General features: G+C 46.8%; 2 protein-coding genes across 8 annotated transcripts; both read left to right on the top strand.

The window, feature by feature from the left end:
- Positions 1-415: 415 nt before the first annotated feature.
- Positions 416-6175, top strand: LOC129690131 (oocyte-specific histone RNA stem-loop-binding protein 2-like). Its single transcript, XM_055625696.1, has 6 exons — positions 416-459; positions 2804-2899; positions 3007-3111; positions 3995-4147; positions 4308-4428; positions 6110-6175. Exons 1-6 carry the CDS (start codon positions 416-418, stop codon positions 6173-6175), a joined length of 585 nt encoding a protein of 194 aa, XP_055481671.1.
- A 798-nt stretch (positions 6176-6973) lies between these two features.
- Fam53c (family with sequence similarity 53 member C) lies at positions 6974-17807 on the top strand. Of its 7 annotated transcripts, none has more exons than XM_055625400.1 (5): positions 6974-7033; positions 10436-10665; positions 11027-11084; positions 15829-16613; positions 17501-17807. In XM_055625400.1, the coding sequence occupies exons 2-5, from the start codon at positions 10588-10590 to the stop codon at positions 17756-17758; spliced, it is 1179 nt and encodes a 392-aa protein (XP_055481375.1). In that variant the 5' UTR covers positions 6974-7033; positions 10436-10587; the 3' UTR covers positions 17759-17807. The 7 variants fall into 7 exon arrangements, with proteins under 7 accessions (XP_055481375.1, XP_055481374.1, XP_055481373.1 ...); XM_055625399.1 differs by lacking the exon at positions 6974-7033 and adding an exon at positions 7415-7486; XM_055625398.1 differs by lacking the exon at positions 6974-7033 and adding an exon at positions 9490-9532.
- Positions 17808-19544: the final 1737 nt, after the last annotated feature.

The following is a 19544-nucleotide window of genomic DNA, read 5'->3' as shown; positions in this document are numbered from 1 at the left end:
CGCCAATCTCGTAACTCTTCCGCGGGGCATCTCCGCCGCACAGAGAGCCCGGTGCACATTGGCTCTTGCCGTGGCCAATCGCCGCACTCTTCCTGGTCTCAAGTCCCTCCGCCCCAGCAACCCCGGGCGCTTTAAATTGCGCTCTGCTAACGAAGACGGGCTGTAGGACCTGTCTTGGGGTGGGGGCGATCCCTTCTCCTTGCGTCTTTTTCCTTTTCCGCCTCGTTTCGCTCGAGTTCGGTTAGCTTGCGGCTGGAGATGGAGCATTTGCCGCCGGTGTGGCAGTTGTTGGGACATGACAGGTGTGTGTTGATCCTGAGGCACCACCGGCCCTTCCGAGAGGCTCTCTGGGTAGAAAATCCTTTCTAGGGAGAGTAGAGGAATTGGACCTTTTGACGTAATCCTTATGAGAAGGATGGGGGTTCGTGCCAGCGCTCGGGAGACTGAGCTAGAACCGCTGTGAGGTTGAGGACAGCCTGCGCTATCCTGTGAATCCCAGTGGGTGGATATATCAATAGAGATGGAGGTGGAAATTGGACTGGAACCCAGAGCCTCGGGCACGCTGGACAAGCGCTGCCCTTTAGCTGTTACTCCCCAGCCCGAGATTCCTTCATAAGGTTTATGTTAAATTATGTGTACGAGTGTGTACGGGCTTGTGCCAGTTGGGACGTCAGAGGCAAGCCCATAAAGGAGCTGGAGTCATTGACAGTTGTGAGTTGCCCAATATGGGCAATTTCTCTGCAAGAGCAGAATGTGCTCTGAGTCACTGACCCATCTCTCTAGCACCCGAGCCCAAAAAATTCGTAATGTTTTTTTTTTTTTTCTCTTCAAAGCTTTGGAGAGTTGTGGGTGTGAGTATAGATGAGATAATTGGACATGAGTGTGGGTTGCAAGCTGGATGGGAAATTTTAATTAATGTACATGCTAACCACCTGGAGATCCTGAGAAACTGCAGATTTTGATTCAGGAGGTCTGGGTTGGGGCCCAAAATTCTATGTATGTAATAAATTCTTGGTTGATGATGATGTCTCTGGTTCCAGGACCATACATTTTTTAAAGATTTATTATGTATACAATGTCTGTCTGTATGTACATCTGTATGCAGGCAGAGGGCACCCCATCTCATTATAGATGGTTGTGAGCCACCATGCAGCTGCTGGGAATTGAACTCAGGACCTCTGGAAGAGCAGACAGTGCCCTTTATCTCTGAGCCATCTCTCCAGCCCAAGGACTATACTCTTGAGCAGCAAAAGCAATGTGCTATACTTTTTGTGTCTTTTGAGACAGGGCCTGACTATTGTCTTCAGTTTGAAATCCCTCAGCCTCAGTCCCTTGACGTATGACAGGTGTGTGATGCCACACTCATCCTGTACTCCAGAATACATTTCAGTTTTTCCTTTTTTAAAATTTACTTTCATTTCGTGTGTTTTGTTTGCATGTATGTCTGTGTGAAGGTGTTGGATCCCCTAAATATGGAGTTACAGGCAATTATGAACTACCATGTAAGTGCTGGAAATTGAACCTGGTCCTTTGGAAGAGCAGCCAGTGCTCTTAACCATTGAGCCATTTCTCCAGACCTTCCTTCCTTCCTTCCTTCCTTCCTTCCTTCCTTCCTTCCTTCCTTCCTTCCTTCCTTCCTCCTTCCTTCTTTCTTTCTTCCTTTCTTCCTCTCTTTCTCTTTTTCTTTCATTTTTAATGGTAAATTGAGTCAGGGTCTTGGTATACAGTCCTCGTTAGCTGCAAACTCTTGATTCTTCTGCCCTTACCCCTAACTTCTGGGATTACAGGCATGTATCACCACACCCATATTCAAATTTTTCATAACTAAGAATGTTTAAGCTGAATATGGTAATGCCCACTTGTAATCCCAGCATTGCAGTGGTTGAGGAAGGATAATTACCAGTCTGGGCTACATAACAAGACCCAGTATCAAAGAAAATGTGGGGAGCTTAGTGGTGAGAGAGTTGTGGTATAAATCCTTGTGAAGCTGAGGCAGGAGGATCACAAGTTCAATGCCACCTGTGCTACCTAGCAAAACACTGCCTCAAAAACAAAGGAAATGTTTTAATTTAGTAACTATTTAAAATACATGCCAATAGATCTATAAGAGTATGGCCCAGGAATGATCGAGGCTGCCAGGTGCAACTTGTGTTAATAGCGTGCAGACCGCTTTTTGAGAGAACTCAGAAATACAACCTTTAAAGCTGGATTTAGGGACTAAAGAAATGGCTCAGTGGGTAAATCGTGTACAAAGCAAGCACAAGGACCAGGTTTTGCAGTCCGAGAGCCCACACAAATACTGGGTAGCTTGATGGCCTTGCCTAGTATCTTAGTCTTCAGGAGGCGGAGACAATGGACCCCTGGAATAAGCTGGCTAGTTAGACTAGCCAAATCTGTGAGCTCTGGGGTTAAGCGGGAGACCCTGCCGCAGTATACAAGGTGAAGATTAACACGCCTGACTTCAGTCTCGGAGATGATGCATAAGCACAAGCACCCTTACATGTGAACAGACACACACATACACAGTACACACATATGAAAAGGAGAAAATAAGCTGGACCTGGCTCACTCTTGTAATCCCAGAGCTTGGGAGACTGAGGGAGGGAAAGTACCACCATTTCAGACGCTAGTTACTTTCAGACCACCAATCAGGACTGTGGAGAAGACCCTGCTCAAACAAACAAACAACCCAACAACAAATCCCCACAACTTCTATCTGCTGTGAGAATCTTGGCAGTTACAGTGGCTGAAAGATGCAGCGCATATATATATTTTAATATGCTAATATCCTTTTTATCTGCAGAAGCTGCTTCCCCAGAAAGGAAGTATGTGCGAAGTCTCTGTCCTCTAGTATAGAGATGGTAAGTGTGGGAGTCATCACGGAGTCTTGCCACGTCAGGTAAGTTGGAAAATAAGGCTGGGGCTTAAGGGAGCGTGAGACGTGTTTACTTCTGCTGTGATGGCTATGGTCATCCTCCTCCAGGTGCCATGTATACTTCCCCGCAGGTGGGAAACTGAGACAGATGAAGTGGTCCTGCGGCGGCGGCAGAAGCAGATAGATTATGGCAAGTGCACACCTGGTTACCAGTGCTTTCTGCAGCAGGTGCCCAAGTGAGTGCAGATGTGGGTGGTCAGACAAGGCTGTCAGGGCATTGTCAATGGCTGTAGGGCATCATCAAGTGATGGGAAGATAACTGGAAACTGAGAGCTCCAACAAAGGTGAAAAGTAACTAATTCTCCTGCAGTCTCATTCCCCATATATGAAATATATGAATGTATTTCGTTATTACTGGTTCATTTAGCCTTTTAAAGTTTTTAGTATGTACACGGGTGTTTTTCTTGCATGTGTGTCTACACAGTACATGCATGCCTGTGGAGGCCAGAAGAGGGTATCAGATTCCCTGGAGCTACAGACAGTTGTGAGCTACCATGTGGATACTGGGAATCAAATCCAGGTCCTCTGGTCCCTCTTCTGTTTTCATGTCACATATATTCCAATGTTCTCTTATTCTCATCTCTATGCTTTTAGTCCTCTTCTTCCTCTATAGTTTCCTTATTATTTTTATGCCCTCCACACACATACACGTAGGTATGAAATGCATCAAAAGTTGGGTATCATCCTTACTCCAGGGCCAGTCTTAACGTCTGTATCATTACAATTTCAGTTTATGTGCTTGCTGAAGTGAACATTATTCCTCCTCCCCTCTCCCTTCCCCTTTCTCTTAGACAGTCTTTTGTAGCCTAAGCTGGCATCAAGTTCATTATGTAGTTAAGAAAGACACTGAACTTCTGAGCCTCCTGCCTCCAGCTCTGAGTGCTAAGATTTCAGGACTCTAGATGTGTGCCACCAGGCCTAGTTTCACTGTATCTGCTGGACTGGAGAATTATCCTGTCCTTGGGTAATCCTTGTCTAGGCTTCTGATTTTCTATGATAAGCAGTGAGCAGTGTCCCTTTCCTTTGACCTCAATCTGACCCATTATTTGTTGTTGCCAGGGCACATCGACAGCCAGGGTTTCACCCTCAGACACCAAACAAAAACAGGAGGTGCAGCCGACGATCCTGGGATGCCCAGATCAGGCAATGGAGAAGAGCCTTGCATACCTGGGACCCCCCAAGTCAGCCTCTGCATGACAGGGAGGCTGAGGGGTGTGTTCACTAATCTGGCTCCTTCTATGAGTGGTGTGGGCTCAGCCCTACTTTCTCCACTGTGCAGAGATTTAGGTTTTTATTGGGTGGCAGGGGTAGGGGTGAAGGGTAGGGTGGGATCTGTATGAATGGATGTTCTCTCACTCTGCTGCCCTTCTAGGAAGGCAACAAAGAACTTCCTAAGGCCAGTGGATTCTACTCCTTTGGATGATCACCCGGATAACTGGCCCCAGGCCCCAGAATCCTCAGAGAATTGGGACAGAGGCCAGGAAGAGGCCCAGGTAGTGTCCTCTGCTAGAAGCCATTAAATTGTGTGAATAGATGGGGTCTGACCTGTGAGGGCACAATTAAGATAGAGTCCAAAAGAGATGGGGGCTGGAGATTGAGTACTTGCCTTAGCATATGGCCTGATCTCTTTCGCCACAAATGAAACAAAGGGAATTGGGCATGGTGGTACCTTCCTGTAATCCCTGCACTGGGAAGGTGAAAACAAGAGGATCAGGAGTTATTTATTTGTCATTTAAAGCTTGATAAAAATAAAACAAAAGTTCATTACAAAAATAAACAGTAGAAACTCTGAGTTTGTGGCCAGCCTCAGCTACATGAGATCCTATTACGAAACAAAAACAAGACCAGCAAACAAAAACCAAAAAAGCTAGGCAATCACAAATGTCCTTGAAAACCAAGAGGTGTAAGTATGGGCAGTGCTGCACTGTCCTGGCAGGCCATCTAAAATCACAAATACACCCAGGAGACTTGGTGTGACCTTCTTTTCAAATGAGTCCCTATACATGATGTGCCGTGTTTTCAAATTTTGTTTTGTTTTGCAGTATTGTTTATATTATTCCTTTGCTCTTGGGGATTGTTTTAGTTCTTGTCTCCTTTCTTCCTTTTGTGTCCTTCCTTCCTTTTCTTTCTTTCCTTCCTTTGTTTGTTTATTGTGGTGGGTGATGGTGGGTGGTGGTAGAGGTGGTGGAAACAGAGTGAGATAGCATCTTTCTCTGTAGTCCAGACTGGCCTAGAATGCAGTATGTAACCCAGGGTAGCCCTGAGTTCATGGCAGTCCTGCTTCAGTCTCTCAAGTGTTGCAATTTACAAGTTTGAGCAATAAAGCCTAACTCATTTTTTTTTTCAATGTTTTACAAATAAGCCAATGCCATCTTAACTTTCACACAACTATTTAACTTTAGTAAGCGTGGTTAATAGTAAAAAATGAACAAGAACAAGGTGTTACCAGGTTCAGTGGTCCGTGCATGCCCATAGTCTCAGCACGGGAGGTGCAGAGCATGAGGATCTCAGTGAACTGGAGGCTAACCAGTCCACACAGTAAGTTCCAGGACACGCAGTGGTTAACAGCAAGACACTGTCTCAAAACAAAGACCCAAGGTGTTAAGAGTCTCAGATTTTGATATAACCTTTACCTACTACTTGGGCAGTCATTTAACCTATCGGGCATTTTGTTGTTAATGATATTTTCCATTTGGTGATTGAAAGGAAAATGATAATATGTATGTTTACTTAAAACATATAGTGCAACCAGACATGGTGGTTCATATCTGTAATCCTAGCACCTGGGAGGCTGAGGCAGGAGGAACAGAGGTTAGGACATCCTTAGCTACACAGGAAGTTTGAGACCAGCCTGAGACACATGACAAAAAATGTCTCAAAAACAAATAAAACGTGCCATGGCACAACGGCCAAAACCACATCTCCTATACCCTGTCAAAGGAAAATGCTCAGTGCAGAATAAGTACACGTGCGTGTGTGCGCACACACCTCCTTTTCTTAGGTTCCACTCTGCAGCCTTGATTATCTGCCTCTGCACTTGAATTGTCACCAGGTTGGCCCGGAAGCAGAGGTGATCTTCTTACCTCTGCCTCCCAAGTGCTGGGATTTTAGATGTGTGCCATGACACCTGACTTTCCTCCTCTACTTATTTTTTTTTCCATTCTTCTTTTTCAGTTTGCATACTTGAAGGGTCCTGCTGCCTCTCCTCCCCAGCTCACAGAGGAAGCTCTTCATCACTAAGTCCACTGCTGTTTACCTATCCCAGAAGAGCAGGGTACAAAATGTTTAGAGAAAACACATGTTTTTTAGGGATTTGCCACTACAATAGTAAGTGACTGGAATTACCACTTTCTAACCAATTAAAAAAGAAATCTAAAACTCTGCTCTACAAAGTAATCACAACATGAAAGCATTTATTGAAAACTATTTTTTTTTAATTATTTTAATGTCAGCTGAGACTCCAATTTACAAAAGAGCCAGGAACCTCTATGGGCTTTATTTCCCTACTTACATCAACTTCAGTCTCTTGAAAAAGGACTTAAAAGTTTGGCTCAGGTGGGAGGTGGCGGTAGTGGTAGAGACTGAATAAAAAGGTGGTTTCCAGTTCCTGAAGAGGACATATGGTACTGCCGACATCGGTTCCTCATATGCCAGCTTCCTCCCTCCCTTTCTGTCTGAAGTGGTACAACCCATAACCACCATGCTCCCCCTCTACACACCCCGCAACTGAACCGCCTATGATGTCATAATCACAATCCCATTACCTCATCCTGCTGGTGATGGGGGGGGGGGTGAGGCGGCTAGGGAAAAGAGGGAGTGAATAGTCTCGGGCCCACCTCAGCTTTACAAAGTGTTTTGGATGAGGACAAATTGCAGAACAAGAGGACACAGCCCCGCAACCGTTATAAATCTCAGGTTCATAAAGGCTCCATTATATCCGGCATCTAGAATAGGGGCTCCGCGGAGTCAGAGCAGGCCCTGATTGGCGTTTGGACTACATTTCCCAGCAGCCTTCACGCCGAGGATCCGTCCTTTGCCGGGGGAAGGTGGGGGTATGCTTACAGAAAGGTGGCTGCGTCGGAAGGGACAGGAGACCAGGTGAGAAGGCTGTGGCTAATACTGTTTCGTGATCTGAGTGGAACGAGATGGTTCCGTTGGGGGGATGGGGCAATGGAAGGAGTGGACAATGGCTTTGTTTACCTTTATCCGACATGGCTTCCCCTACGTGCTTCAGGATATGCTTCCAACTGGGCCCGTCCACTTCTTGCGATATGTTGGAGGGGCTGATCAGTTGGTGAGCAAACCATCCCATCCCCAAACCACAGCTCCAGGCTCCTCTCCGACAGTGCTCTTCTGAGGAGCACTCAGGAAGAGACCACGTAGGGCTCGAGCCCCTTCGGGCGGTTCCGGGGTATTCTGCGAGCAGGCGCGATCCCCCCCACTCTCCTCAGAGGCCCGTTGGTTCGTGCCAGTGCCTTTTAAGGGCACCGTGGGGCGAACGGAGCGCTCAGAGCTGCTCCGGCCGCGGCCCTGGGAGCGGGAGGAGCCGCGGTAGGTAGCGGAGGGCAGGTGGTGCTGGGGCCTCGGGGCGGGCGCCGCGACCGTACCTCCCTCTCTCCCCTCCCCCAGCCCAGCCGCCAGTGCGGCGGAGCCTCTCCGGCGGCCTCGGCAGGATAGCACGGGGCCCAGTGGGGGAGGGGGAGGCGGAGTGCATGTCCCAGACCCTCCCCATCCCCTGCGTCCTGAGTTCGTTTCCGCGGTCAGATGGGGAAACCCGAATGGAAATAGGAGAGCGACAGTCCCCCTGAGCAAACCCTGGAGTGCCCCCCCGGGTGCCAGTAGATGTCCCATGCCCCACCCCACAGGGACAGGCAAGGCAACAGAGAGGCTGAAGATGAGAGGGAGCCTAGCTGTTTGCTTTTTCGTCGTAGTGGGGGGATGGGTGCACCCCACTTGTCACCCCTCTGTTCACCAGAACCATATGGAAAAAAAAGCAGTCTAATATCCTCTTACCTTTTCTTCCATCTCCCTGCCTTGCTCATGTTTTCCTTCACTTTCTCCCAAAGGTGTGGGACTGGGAGACGTGGGGGGAATGCCCCCAGGGGATTTGTGACTTTCGTTTCCCGTGGCTTACTGGATCCTAGGTTGTCCAGGTTTCAACACAACCTAAGTATCCCTGGAATACAAGTGTCAGCGGTTGCCTCCATCCAATAGGAGAGAGTGTGTGTGTGTGTGTGTCTGTGTGTGTGTTGGGGGGGGAGGAGGTTCTAGTCGTTACCTTAGGGGGATTGTGGTGGAGGGAGATCCCGGGCTGAAAGTTAGGCCTGGTGGGGTTCCTGGGAGGGCCGAGCGGCCTGCTGCTCAGTGAAGGGCTGAGCCTTGTGTCAGTAATGTTAAGCTGAGAAGTTTTAACTTGTTTAGTGAGATGTTGAGAGCTGTCTACCCTTCAGATATACAAAATGGAAGGGGAGGGAAGGCCGCCAGAGAGGGCTTCTCACACTTTTTTTTTTAATGTCTGCTTGAGAACGAGGAGGCCCCTTGCAGAGCTGGTTTGCCTTCTTTTGTGTCCTGGTTTGATTCCTTATGGCTTCCGTTCTGTTCCCCCTCTCAGCCTGGCCTGTTTTAGGAAACTCGGGCTGAGAGTATCAGTTGCATGGTGGTAGTTGCATTGTTCCAATTACCGCTGTGTGTGGCCACATCCCAACAATTAAAATGCAGAAAAATAGAAAATCACTCTCTTCAGCTGCGCCTAGAGAGGGCTGGGAGTTTGCTGTTTGTCCAAATGCCTCCTGAAAAGCTTGCAAGGCTTTTCACTCCCTGCTCCTCCAGGTCAGCCTGGAGCCTGGGGTCACTCAGGGAAAAGTCTCCACTTCGGCTCCCTTCTTGTTGATTTTTGAGGGCAGAGTTAAAATAGGAGCAGAAGTGATTCAAGTGTTAGCTTCTCCCACCAGAACACAGGGGAGGCAGCTGAAGGGAGGTCTCAGGAGGTTGGAACTTTGGAATGGCAGTCATAATTATGAGTGGAAACGATAGTTAGCTGCAGTGAAGATTGACATCTGCACCTTTCTTTCAAAGAACTCCAGATACATCCTAAGGAACTTTGCTCCTCTTTGTCATCTTCCTTGAAAGTGATACCCTCCTTTTCGCAGGGGGTGGGCACAAGGTCACAGGAGGAAGAGCCCTTAGGCTCTGAGTTGGTGAGCAAATGGAGGATGGCGGCATCCAGGAGTATAGCTAGATCCCATTGCTTTCTTCATCTTAAGGGTACTACCGCAGGCATGCCAATGCTTTGAAGAGCAGCAAAGGGAGAGATGAGAAACCGCAGTCTGTGTGAGCTCCTGTTTTTATAGGCCAGTTGGTAAACTATTGTACATCTTTATATCATGTGGGCCTTATTCTTGTAAGATTGTTAAACCCATTTTACATATGGGTAAGCAAGGACGTTATGTGGTTAGCCAAAACTGTCTGCGCAAGTTAAATTAAGACTAGGCGGTGATAGCAGCTTTTTTCTTTTGTTTTTTTCAGTCAGGGTTTGTAGCTCAGGCTGGCCTTGATGAATTTGTTCCTGCTTTCACCTCCCAAGTGCTAGGATTACAGGTGTGTGCTCAAGACTTGGGTTCCTTGGTTGATTGTCCTGTGTGCTAGTTTAAATCTCCATACACTGATTTGCCTATGGGTCATTTATGGGAGGAAGGAGAACAAAAGACATTGTTAACCTTCACTCTTCCTTTGAGCAAGGCCAAAGCCCCTCAGGTAGGTAATTGTGTGGGGTTTTGAAGCTGCTTTCTAATAAAAATCAGTTTGCTTCAGTCATAAGGAAGAATTTTGGTTAGTTTTATCCATGGTCTTCGAGTGGGATCATGAAAAAAAACTTGGTTGAATGGAGTCCTAAGTTGTTTGTAATATCTGTAGAGTTGATACGTTGATAGAGTTGAAACAGCTGACTACCTGACTATTCCTTCTCATTGTATAAGAGAACACCCACAGTATCTACTGGGAAATAATGATGTATCAGCTGCTCACTTAAAATCCTATTTATTCTGATCTGAAGCAGAAAAGCCAGGCCTTGCTCCTCTCTTTGTACTAAACCCCCGTGGTTTAGGAGAAGGCTTCCTTTCTTGGCTTCTGGCTGTAACATAAAGAGAATATTGTGCTAATTCAGTATGGAAATAACCATTTGGGCATCTCTGTCGTTTGGGCTGTTTTCTAAGTGGTGCTGATATTCTAAGTAAACACAACAGAGCTTAAGCCAGGTTAGGAATGGTAAATAGGTTTCAATTTGTTTGCCAACTCCAGTTTATTTTACTGGATATCTGGAGTGCCAAGTTCAGAGTGTTTCTGAGGCTGTCTCTAAGCTTACCAGGAAAGTGCTATGATCGATTAGCAATGTCTGCCAGAGGCCTGGGATGGGGATACTGTGGTAGGTTTGCCATGTAGTCTCCATCCCTGGCCCAGGGACATCTCTACTGCTACTTAGGCTGATCCCTCTGTGATTGGCAGGCTCAGCAGGCATGACTGGAGAGGGAAGTCCCAATGGTGCTAGAATGGTGCTGCGGTGGCAGAAGACGGCTCACGAGTGAGATCTGGAAGAACAACAGGGAAGATATCCATCAATTGCTCCAAAGTGTGCAAGTCAGATCCTGGGCAGAAACATGATAACTCTGATCACTGAGCAGCTACAGAAGCAGACTCTGGATGAGCTGAAATGTACACGCTTCAGCATCAGTCTGGTAAAAGACCAGGATTTGGGCTTTTTGGTGATACTCCCCATTTTTTCGGAGGGTGTTTGTTGCTACAATTTTACCCTTGTTCTGTGTTGTATGAAATGTACTTGTAACAGAAAAGGCCACTAACAGCTTAAAACCCAGCCCAAAAGGAAGGCGGCAGGAACAGTAAAACTTGGGTGAAAAGGGCTTTGTAATGTCTGAAGGTGTGGATTGTTTTTCACCACCTTGGGAAGACAATAGAAAGACAACAACACAGGAATCTCTAATACCCTGATAGCCCGTGAATTATAGGAAGAATATAAGAGGTCTCTCTAGAAATGTTCTTGTCCTGAACCCAAATAATGATAGATAATCTCTCTCTTAGCCTTTGCCTGATCATGCAGACATATCCAACTGTGGGAACCCTTTCCAGCTTGTGTCTGGTAAGGAATCTGGTTTGTAATATGTTTGTTTGTACTTATGTCCACACATTTCTTTCATTGATTTAATGACCAGACCTGATTACCCTACTTCTAGTTTTTGTGGTGGTCTTTTTATTTTATTTTGTTTTGTTTTGTTTTTTGTTTAAGACAAGATCTCACTATGTAGACCAGGCTGGCCTTGAAGTCACAAAGATCTCTTGCCTCTGCCTCCAGAGTGCGAAGATTAAAGGTGTCCTGCTACCACACCAGCTTGGATTTTGTTTGTTTGTTTGTTTGTTCGAGACAGAGTTTCTATGTTTTACAAACTGTATCTAGCCTCCGCTCTCCTAGAATTTGCTCTGTAGAGTAGGCTGCCCCCGAAGTGCTGGGATTAAAGGTGTGCATCACCAGTGCCTAGCCACCAGCTTGTTCTTCTGTTTTGTTTTTGTCAGTGCCAGCTTCTGAGAGTGCTATTTTGTCTCTATTTTACTGTCCTGTAGGAAAATCATGTTTAGTGTGCTCTTATATTTAAGGCTTGTAGCCCAGGCTGTCCTAGAACTCTTAACAGTATTGCTCCAAGTGCTAGGTTCCAAGTGTGAGCCTAGATCAGTTTAATTTTTCTTCTAACTTTGAAGAGCTAACACCTTTACATAGTTTAAACACAGAAAACATAGTATGTTGATAGAAGTCATCCTTTTCTGTTTCCAGTCCACCTAGCTCCTAGCTCCTCCCCAAGAGTAACTTTTGGACACTGAGGCTCAGTGATAGGGCGTTTGGCTGGCATGTGTGAGGCCCTTTCTTTGCTCTTAAGAACTATGTATGGCATGGAGAGACTCCTGTTATTAGTTTTTTTATTTTGTTTCTTATTTTTACATTCATTATATAAAGTGTATGCACAATTGTGCTACAGTGTGTGGTCAGAGAACAAGCTGTAGGAATCTGTTCTCTCCCACCACATGGGTCCCAGAGATGATTGCACTCAGGTCATTAGGTTCGGCTTGAAGCACCTTTACACTTTGAACCATTTTATTGACCTATAAGTTTCTTACTCCCTTTTCCACATTGGTGGGGGTGGGGTGGGGTGGGGACTATGTACGAATAGACATGGAGATGAAGGACAGCTTTCAGGAGTTGGTTTTCTCTCTTTCTACCATGTAGCTCCTAGGAATTGGGACTCGAACATAAGGCCTTATAGCAAGTACATTTATCTGTTGTACCCTCTTGCTTAGGGCCTGTTAACTAGTTTCTTTTACACATATCCAACCAGATTTTTTTTTTTCAGTAGTGGTTGGGATTGAACCTAGGGCCGAGACATACTGAGCAAGCACTCTGTTACAGGCTGCATCTCCAACTCTCTTGTTTTTACATAGTTGAGGCTGGTGTTGAATTCCTGATCTCTGCCTGTACTTCCTGAGTGCTGGAATTACAGGTGTGTGCCACCATGCTTAGCTTACTTTTTTTTTATTTTGAGATAAGGTTTGTTTGTGTGTTTTTTGTTTTTTTTTTCCTCACAGACTGGCTTTGAATTTGTAATCTCCTATCTCAGCCTCTGGGATTACAAGTCTGTGCCACCAGGCCGAGCTCACAGTGTCTAGTTCTTTAGATTATATTTATAGAGGGGTGGGAGTATGTAAATACCATGGCCTGTGAGGGTCAGGTTGGTTCTTTCACTGTGGAGGTCTCAGGAATGGACTCAGGTCATCAGCCTTGGCAACAAACACCTTTATTCTCTGAGCCATCTCTTTAGCCCCTGGATTTCTATGTACGAGTAGAAGTGAATAGAGGTTTATTTTCATGATTACTTTTTTGGCACAGAAGGCTTTTTGCTATTCTGTGTTTCAGTAAAGTTTAGTGTGCTTTGAGTCACTAGCTTACTTAAATTCCTATTGATGTGGATGGGGGAAGTTTGCAGGCTTCTAATTTTAGGGTGTGTGTGTGTGTGTGCATGTATTATATATCACATGTATGTATGGATACAAAAACGTGCACTGAAGTCAGAGGAAGGGCTCATATATTCTGTTCTATCTCTCTACCTTGTTCCTTTGAGACAGTCTTTCCCTGAACCTGGAGGTAGGCTGGCAGCCAGCAAACGTAGTGATCCTCCTGTCTCCACCTTCCAGGCTCCTGTGTGATGCCTGGCGGTTTGTGCTAGGATGCTAAGGCTGGTCCTCACGCTTACACAGCAAATGTTCTCACCTCCTTAGCCACCTTAGACACAAATGCTCTGTTCCTTACACAGAGCTGTAGTGACTTTGTCACTAAGTCACTTTTGATAGGTGAGAATACATCGGAAATGTAAATCCCTAGATTAGGAACTAATCTAAGCGCCTATGATCACAAGCATAACTAAGACAACCAGAACCTTTAACCTGTGTTACTGGGCAGCTACACATCCTTTCCTGGGGGTACCTGGCAAGGGAGGTGAGTTGGCAAAGCAGCTACATTCATTCTCTTTCTCTGAAGTACTTGTTGAAAGCCAGGTATTACACCATAAGAATGCACAGTCCCTGCCTTAGGAAGGTTAGTAAGGGGAAGAACTGTTGCCCACATAACTTCTGTCATAAAGTCTGACTTCATATACTTTGATTTATGCCTTTTCTAGAGAATTCTTGAAAAAACTTGGATAGACTCATTCTCCTGCAGTGAGCTGTTTCCCCTAAATCACCCTTACATGGGAGGATAGAGGCAAGAGGTCGAAGCAGCACTTAGGAGGTAGGGGCAGGAGGATAAAAGATGTTCAATGTCAGCAGTGGCTATATTGCAAGTTTGACGCTGGTTTGGATTACATGAGACTGTAACAGTAACTTTTATTCTCCCGAGGTGTCTTGGAGCCTATTGCCTGTCTCCTAATCTAGGCCTGGTCCTGGAAGCTTCTAGCCTCGGTACCATTTAACCTAGGCCTAGAATGTTTCAGCCTTTGAGACTTACTGCTTAATAAGTTCACCCTTGTTCTTTCTGAGCACAAAGCTGGCTGGTTCAATTCAGCTGCTCTGGCTAAAACTTCCCAGCTGACTGATTCAATCTAGCTTCTCTCTTGGCCCCATAAGTGCTCTGCTTGGCTTCAAACTAACTCCAACAATCTTTTCTAATCTTCTGCTCATTCTCATTCTCTGGCTTGTTCCCTCTTCACCTGTATTCTCTCTTTCTGTGACCTGTCTTTGTATTACTGTTCTAGTAAAACTGCCTCCTCACTCTGCATTGTCCCTTAAATAGCTTCCCTTTCCTCTCTCTTCTCATGAAAGATGGGTGTATCTTATTCTGTCAAATCTTCTCTAATTCGTCACCTTTTCTGCCACTCAATTAGACATCACTTTCAAACATGGGTGCTTCCTTCTACAAACTAACTTTACCTTACCACCACGCCTGGACCTAAGCTTTTCTTTACCTGAAACTTGCTCTATATCAGGCTGGCCTTGAACTAATATTTGCTTGCCACTGTCACCTAGATTAAAGGGGTGTTTATATTTCAGCTGGATCACACAGATCTAGAAGGTCTTTGGATGTGATCTCTTGCCAGAACAGCCATGTTCTGAATTAAAGTTCCTTTACAAGAGACCCTGTCTCAAAAAAAAGTATAATTTTGGAGGACTGGGAAGATGGTTCAGTTGGTAAAGTGCTTGCATTATAAGTGTTTGAACTTGTTAGGGTCCCCAGTATCTGCAGAAAAGCCAGGTGTGGCAGCAGAGTATAATTGTAGGGAGGTAGAGCTAAGTTAGCCAGCCAGCCTATCCAAATTGATGAGAGTTCCTGCTGAAAACAAAACAAAAACAAAAAAACAAGACCAGGTGGTGGCGCATGCCTTTGATCTCGGCACTTGGGAAGGCAGGCAAATCTCTGAGTTTGAGGCCAGCCTAGTCTGCAGATTCCAGGAAAGCCAAGGACAGACAGAGAAGCCCTGTCACAAACAAACCAAAAACAGCATTGCCTTCTGAGATCCCGATGATGCATAAGAAGGGAAAAAGGCCAGAGAAGGAGAACATAGGCCTGATTTTCAGAACTTAGGCTAGCAGCAAGAAAGGTTGGGTTGTAGATAGGTCTGGTCTAGGAGAGTGGGCCATACACACAAATCTTTGTTTGTTTGTTTTGTTTTATGTTTGTTTGTTTTGTTTTTTGAGACAGGGTTTCTTGGTGTAGTCCAAGCTATCCTTGAACTCACCCTGTAGACCAGGCTGGCCTGGAACTCAAGAGATTCACCTGCCTCTGTCTTCTGAGTTCTGGGATTAGAGGTGTGCACCAGCACCAGCCAGCTCATGCAGATTTCTTGACGATTGCATCTTTTGAGAGGAAGTGGCAGTCAGTGTATAAATGTTATTCATTCCAGGTGGGTTCTTTTTGTTTTGGTTTGTTTGTTGTTTCGTTTTTTGTTGTTGTTTGTTTTGCTTTTTGGTATTTTGAGAGAGGGTTTCTCTGTGTTGCCTTGGTTGTCCTGGACTCCATTGGTAGACCAGGCTGGCATTGAACTCACAGAGATCTGCCTGCCTCTGCTTCCCAAGAACTGGGAGTATAGGCGTGCGCTTGCTTCTTCCAACTTTCAGGTGGGTTCTTGGGATGAAGGTAGCATAGTAAGGTGTGAATCCTGTTTTGTTCATTTAATAACTATGCTTTAGAACAAGTTAGGCTGCTGTCACCTTGGAACAGGATAATCACAGTACCTCCTTCGTTGAAAGTTTTGTTAAACTACGTGAAGTTTTCATTACATTATATGGTACATAAGCTCTTAGAGAATGTTAGCTGTTAACACTTTTTATTATGAATGCCTTTTCAGAAGGTGCTTCCTGGAGGGGCCTGCCCCACTGTTCCTGTGCTGAGTTCCAGGACAGCCTCAACTTCAGCTACCACCCCTCAGGCCTAAGCCTGCACCTCAGACCGCCCAGTCGGGGGAACTCCCCCCAGGAGCAGCCCCTCTCCCAAGTCCTGAGCCCTGAGCCCCCAGACCCAGAGAAGCTTCCTGTGCCCCCTGCCCCTCCATCCAAGAGGCACTGCCGCTCACTCTCGGTGCCTGTGGACCTGTCTCGCTGGCAGCCAGTGTGGCGGCCTGCCCCCTCCAAGCTGTGGACTCCTATCAAGCACCGGGGCAATGCTGGAGGGGGTGGGCCGCAGGTGCCTCACCAGAGTCCCCCCAGGCGGGTCTCCAGCCTCAGGTTCCTCCAAGCTCCCAGTGCCTCTTCTCAGTGTGCCCCAGCCCACAGACCCTACAGCCCTCCTTTCTTCAGCCTGGCCCTGGCCCAAGAGTCTTCTCAACCCTGCGCCGCCTCCCCTCAGAGCGGTTCTTGGGAGAGCGATGCCGAGTCCCTGTCACCCTGCCCACCACAGCGCCGCTTCTCCCTGTCACCCAGCCTGGGCCCACAGGCAAGCCGCTTCCTGCCCTCTGCCCGGAGCTCCCCTGCATCTTCCCCAGAGCTGCCCTGGAGACCCCGAGGTCTCCGCAACCTTCCCCGAAGCCGCTCTCAGCCTTGCGATCTGGATGCCCGCAAAACTGGTGTCAAGCGGCGTCATGAAGAGGACTCCCGGCGCCTGCGGCCTTCCTTGGACTTTGACAAGATGAATCAGGTGGGACTGGTAGACCAGATGACTGTTTAAACGCCTCTCTCCATACCTTCCTGGCAGGGCCTCCCAGGAACCCCTGTCTAAAGTTTATACAAGACCACCATTCTGGAACTAGTGAGTTTTAACCTTTAAAGTTTTCTGCCCTGTCATATTAGTCCTTGGTGTTCCAAAGAAACTAGGCTGAGACAGTAAACCTTCAGACAGGGATCCCTAACTGTCTTGCCGCAGAGGCACTTTTGCAGAGATCCGACTGCTTCCCTGGTGCTAGCATTAAATGTGGGGAACTGGGGTTCTATCCTCAGAAAATGTACATGTACACTAAATGTTCCAAATTTTATGATTTGGGACCTCACTCCAAAGCTTAGAATTTCTACCTTCAAGTCTAACTGGGAGGGGCACTTTAAAATTTATATTTGGAGGGCCAGAAGAGATGACTCAGTTTTTAAGAGCATGGGCTGTTCTTCCAAGGGACCTGAATTTGATTCCTAATATCCACGTAGTGGCTAACAACTAAGTTTCAGAGGATTTGATGGCCTCTAATGGCCTCTTCAGGCATTGTAATATGCAGGTGACACACACACACACACACACACACACACACAGGCAAAACACCCATACACAGAAAATAGAAAATGTACTTTTATTCTCATTTATTTATTTTATTCACTTTATATTCTTGTAGCCCCTTCCCCATCCCGTCTTTCCCTTTTCTCAGAAAAGGGGAGCTTCTTTTTCTATCCATCCCAGCGCTTCAAGTTGCATCAGGACTGAATGTGTCCTCTTCCCCTGTGGCCTGGCAAGGCAGTTTTGCCAGGGGAAATCTAAACTTTTTTAAAATTTTACTTTAGGTTACTTTAGGAAATTAATCTTCGTTTTAACTTTGTTGACAGAAACCATACTCAGGAGGTCCCTGTCTCCAAGCAACAGCTCGAGAAGGCAGCAGCGTCTCTCCGCCGTGGTTCATGGCCTGTAGCCCCCCACCTCTCTCTGCTTCTTGCAGTCCTGTTGAGGGTTCATCCCAGGTGCTGAGTGAAAGCGAAGAGGAGGAAGAGGGGTCCGTGCGGTGGGGACGGCAGGCACTGAGCAAGCGGACATTGTGCCAGCAGGACTTTGGGGACCTGGACCTGAATCTGATCGAGGAAAACTAAAACTGAGAGGCTGCTTCCTGGGCCCCACAGACTGACTGTCTAATGGCTACTAACAAGTGTGAAGGCTCCAAGGCTGAGGGCCCAGCCTGGGAAAGGGGGTGAGTGGAGGGCTCCGACTCAGGGCAGCCGAAGTCTGCTCCAGCAAGCTCGACCATGCCAAGAGACTGGCGGGGACAAGATAAATGGAGCTGGTGGCGGGAGGGACGGCCACAGAGCAGACCCTCCTCATGGCGGCCCTGAGTGTGAGTACCCCTGCCACTGAGAGAGCAGTGGGCAGGGAAGGAAGGGGTCTGCTGACCCCAGCTCGGGGAATTTCACTAGCCCCTTTGCTTCAAAGGGCACTTGTGTCTTAGAATTTGGCCAGGGTGGGGGGGGTTCTGTCAGCCTCCTCAGAGAAATTGTGTGAGTGCGTGTGTGTGCATGGGCGTATACTTGAGGAATGGTGTGTTTGTGTAGCCTTAGGGAAGGAAGGCAGGTGCTCCTTTAACAGCAGAGCATTAGAATGCCCCAGAATCTTGTTTCTTTCTTTCTTTTTTTTTTTTTTTTTTTTTATTAAAAAAGAATGACATTGGGATTGGGCTTGTTCAAGGTATCAAGAGGAGAGAGGGCTCTTTTTTTTTGGGTCTTAATAGCTCTGGAGCCAGGCTTTTAAGTTCATATTATCACTGTTCTCTGCAAATGGTTCTGTTCTGGGGTCCAGCAGAATCTTTTGAGTAGGGTGACCTCAGCTAATGGTCTTTTCTTCAGCCCCACCCTCTTCCACTAGATAAATCTAGTATTGAGGGCTGGGAAGGCTATGGCGTTCATCATTTCATCAGATTGTCTAAGCTGTGTGCAGCCTGCCTCTTGTTCTCTGAGTAGGTGCAAACGTGGGTGACTGAGGCAGACCTGAGGGGCCCCATCTCTCATTTCTTCGCCAAGGGGACCTTTCGTTTTCTGATTTTTCAAGTCAGAGACAGTGTTGATCCCCAGAATATGTTGCGGCAGACCTGCAGCAGGAACAGTGACATCGAGTCAGCAGAAGTCCTGGATCCCACCCCAGCACTGCTGTTGGGAGCTGGCTATAAGGGAAACTTATTCTTGCAAGATTCAGGCCCAGTCTCTTCCTGATCTGCTTGAGAAAGAAGGAGGGGTGTTCAGCATTTAATAGTTTGCCTGTCTTCCACTCTTCCCAGGAAATGTTTATTTGCCTCTAATTGGCCCTGAGAGACCACAGAGAGGCTGGGGCTCACTAAGGGCCTGGCTGGGATATGTAAAGCAAAGGCTATGAGAAGCAGCTGGGAGTTTGTTGTTGTTGGATTGAATTTCCTTTTTTGTTTCTTACCCACAACTTCAGCCAGAGCAGCAATGGCTAGAGTGATGGATTTAAAGTTTGCAGATGCCTTGGTAGGTTTGCCACCAGCAGGCATGCATGTAGAAGCCACCGGTATTGCAGTCTGCGACGCTTTGTTTAGAACACCCTGCATAACGAAATTGGACCTGCCCTTCCTGTTTATTATAGTAAGGGCATTTTTCTGTTCAAGTTTCACGATTTCTTAGGGCCCAATTCTGAATGTTACAGAAGACAACCAAGGTCATGTTCTTTCTTCCTTGTGGGATTAAGCCTGATGTTTAATGTCTCCCACATATTAATAGGAATACTATTGAGGCTTCAGACTCTTTGCCTCTACTTCAGGGGAGGTAGCCATGTTTTCTTGAGCCTATGGCCCTCAGAGGTTCTACCCTTCCAGGGCTCCTCCCTATCTCCTGGCTAGTTACCACATATTACCACTGGGCTACCAGTCTC

This window comes from Psammomys obesus, unplaced genomic scaffold, assembly GCF_907164565.1.
Source record: "Psammomys obesus unplaced genomic scaffold, mPsaObe1.curated_primary_1811, whole genome shotgun sequence".
In the NCBI taxonomy this organism is placed as follows: domain Eukaryota; kingdom Metazoa; phylum Chordata; class Mammalia; order Rodentia; family Muridae; genus Psammomys; species Psammomys obesus.
Note: the sequence above shows the minus strand (reverse complement) of the source record. Positions and strands in the feature narration are given on the sequence as shown.

What these genes read in the sequence shown, in the direction of transcription:
- LOC129690131 (XM_055625696.1), top strand. Translation starts at nt 416, where the DNA reads ATGGGGGTTCGTGCCAGCGCTCGGGAGACTGAGCTAGAACCGCT. An exon ending in ACGGAGTCTTGCCACGTCAG is followed by an intron (nt 2,900 to 3,006) that starts GTAAGTTGGAAA and finishes ACTTCCCCGCAG; the next exon opens with GTGGGAAACTGAGACAGATG. An exon ending in GAGGCCAGGAAGAGGCCCAG is followed by an intron (nt 4,429 to 6,109) that starts GTAGTGTCCTCT and finishes CTTCTTTTTCAG; the next exon opens with TTTGCATACTTGAAGGGTCC.
- Fam53c (XM_055625400.1), top strand. Translation starts at nt 10,588, where the DNA reads ATGATAACTCTGATCACTGAGCAGCTACAGAAGCAGACTCTGGATGAG. An exon ending in CACGCTTCAGCATCAGTCTG is followed by an intron (nt 10,666 to 11,026) that starts GTAAAAGACCAG and finishes TCTCTCTCTTAG; the next exon opens with CCTTTGCCTGATCATGCAGA. An exon ending in ACTTTGACAAGATGAATCAG is followed by an intron (nt 16,614 to 17,500) that starts GTGGGACTGGTA and finishes CTTTGTTGACAG; the next exon opens with AAACCATACTCAGGAGGTCC.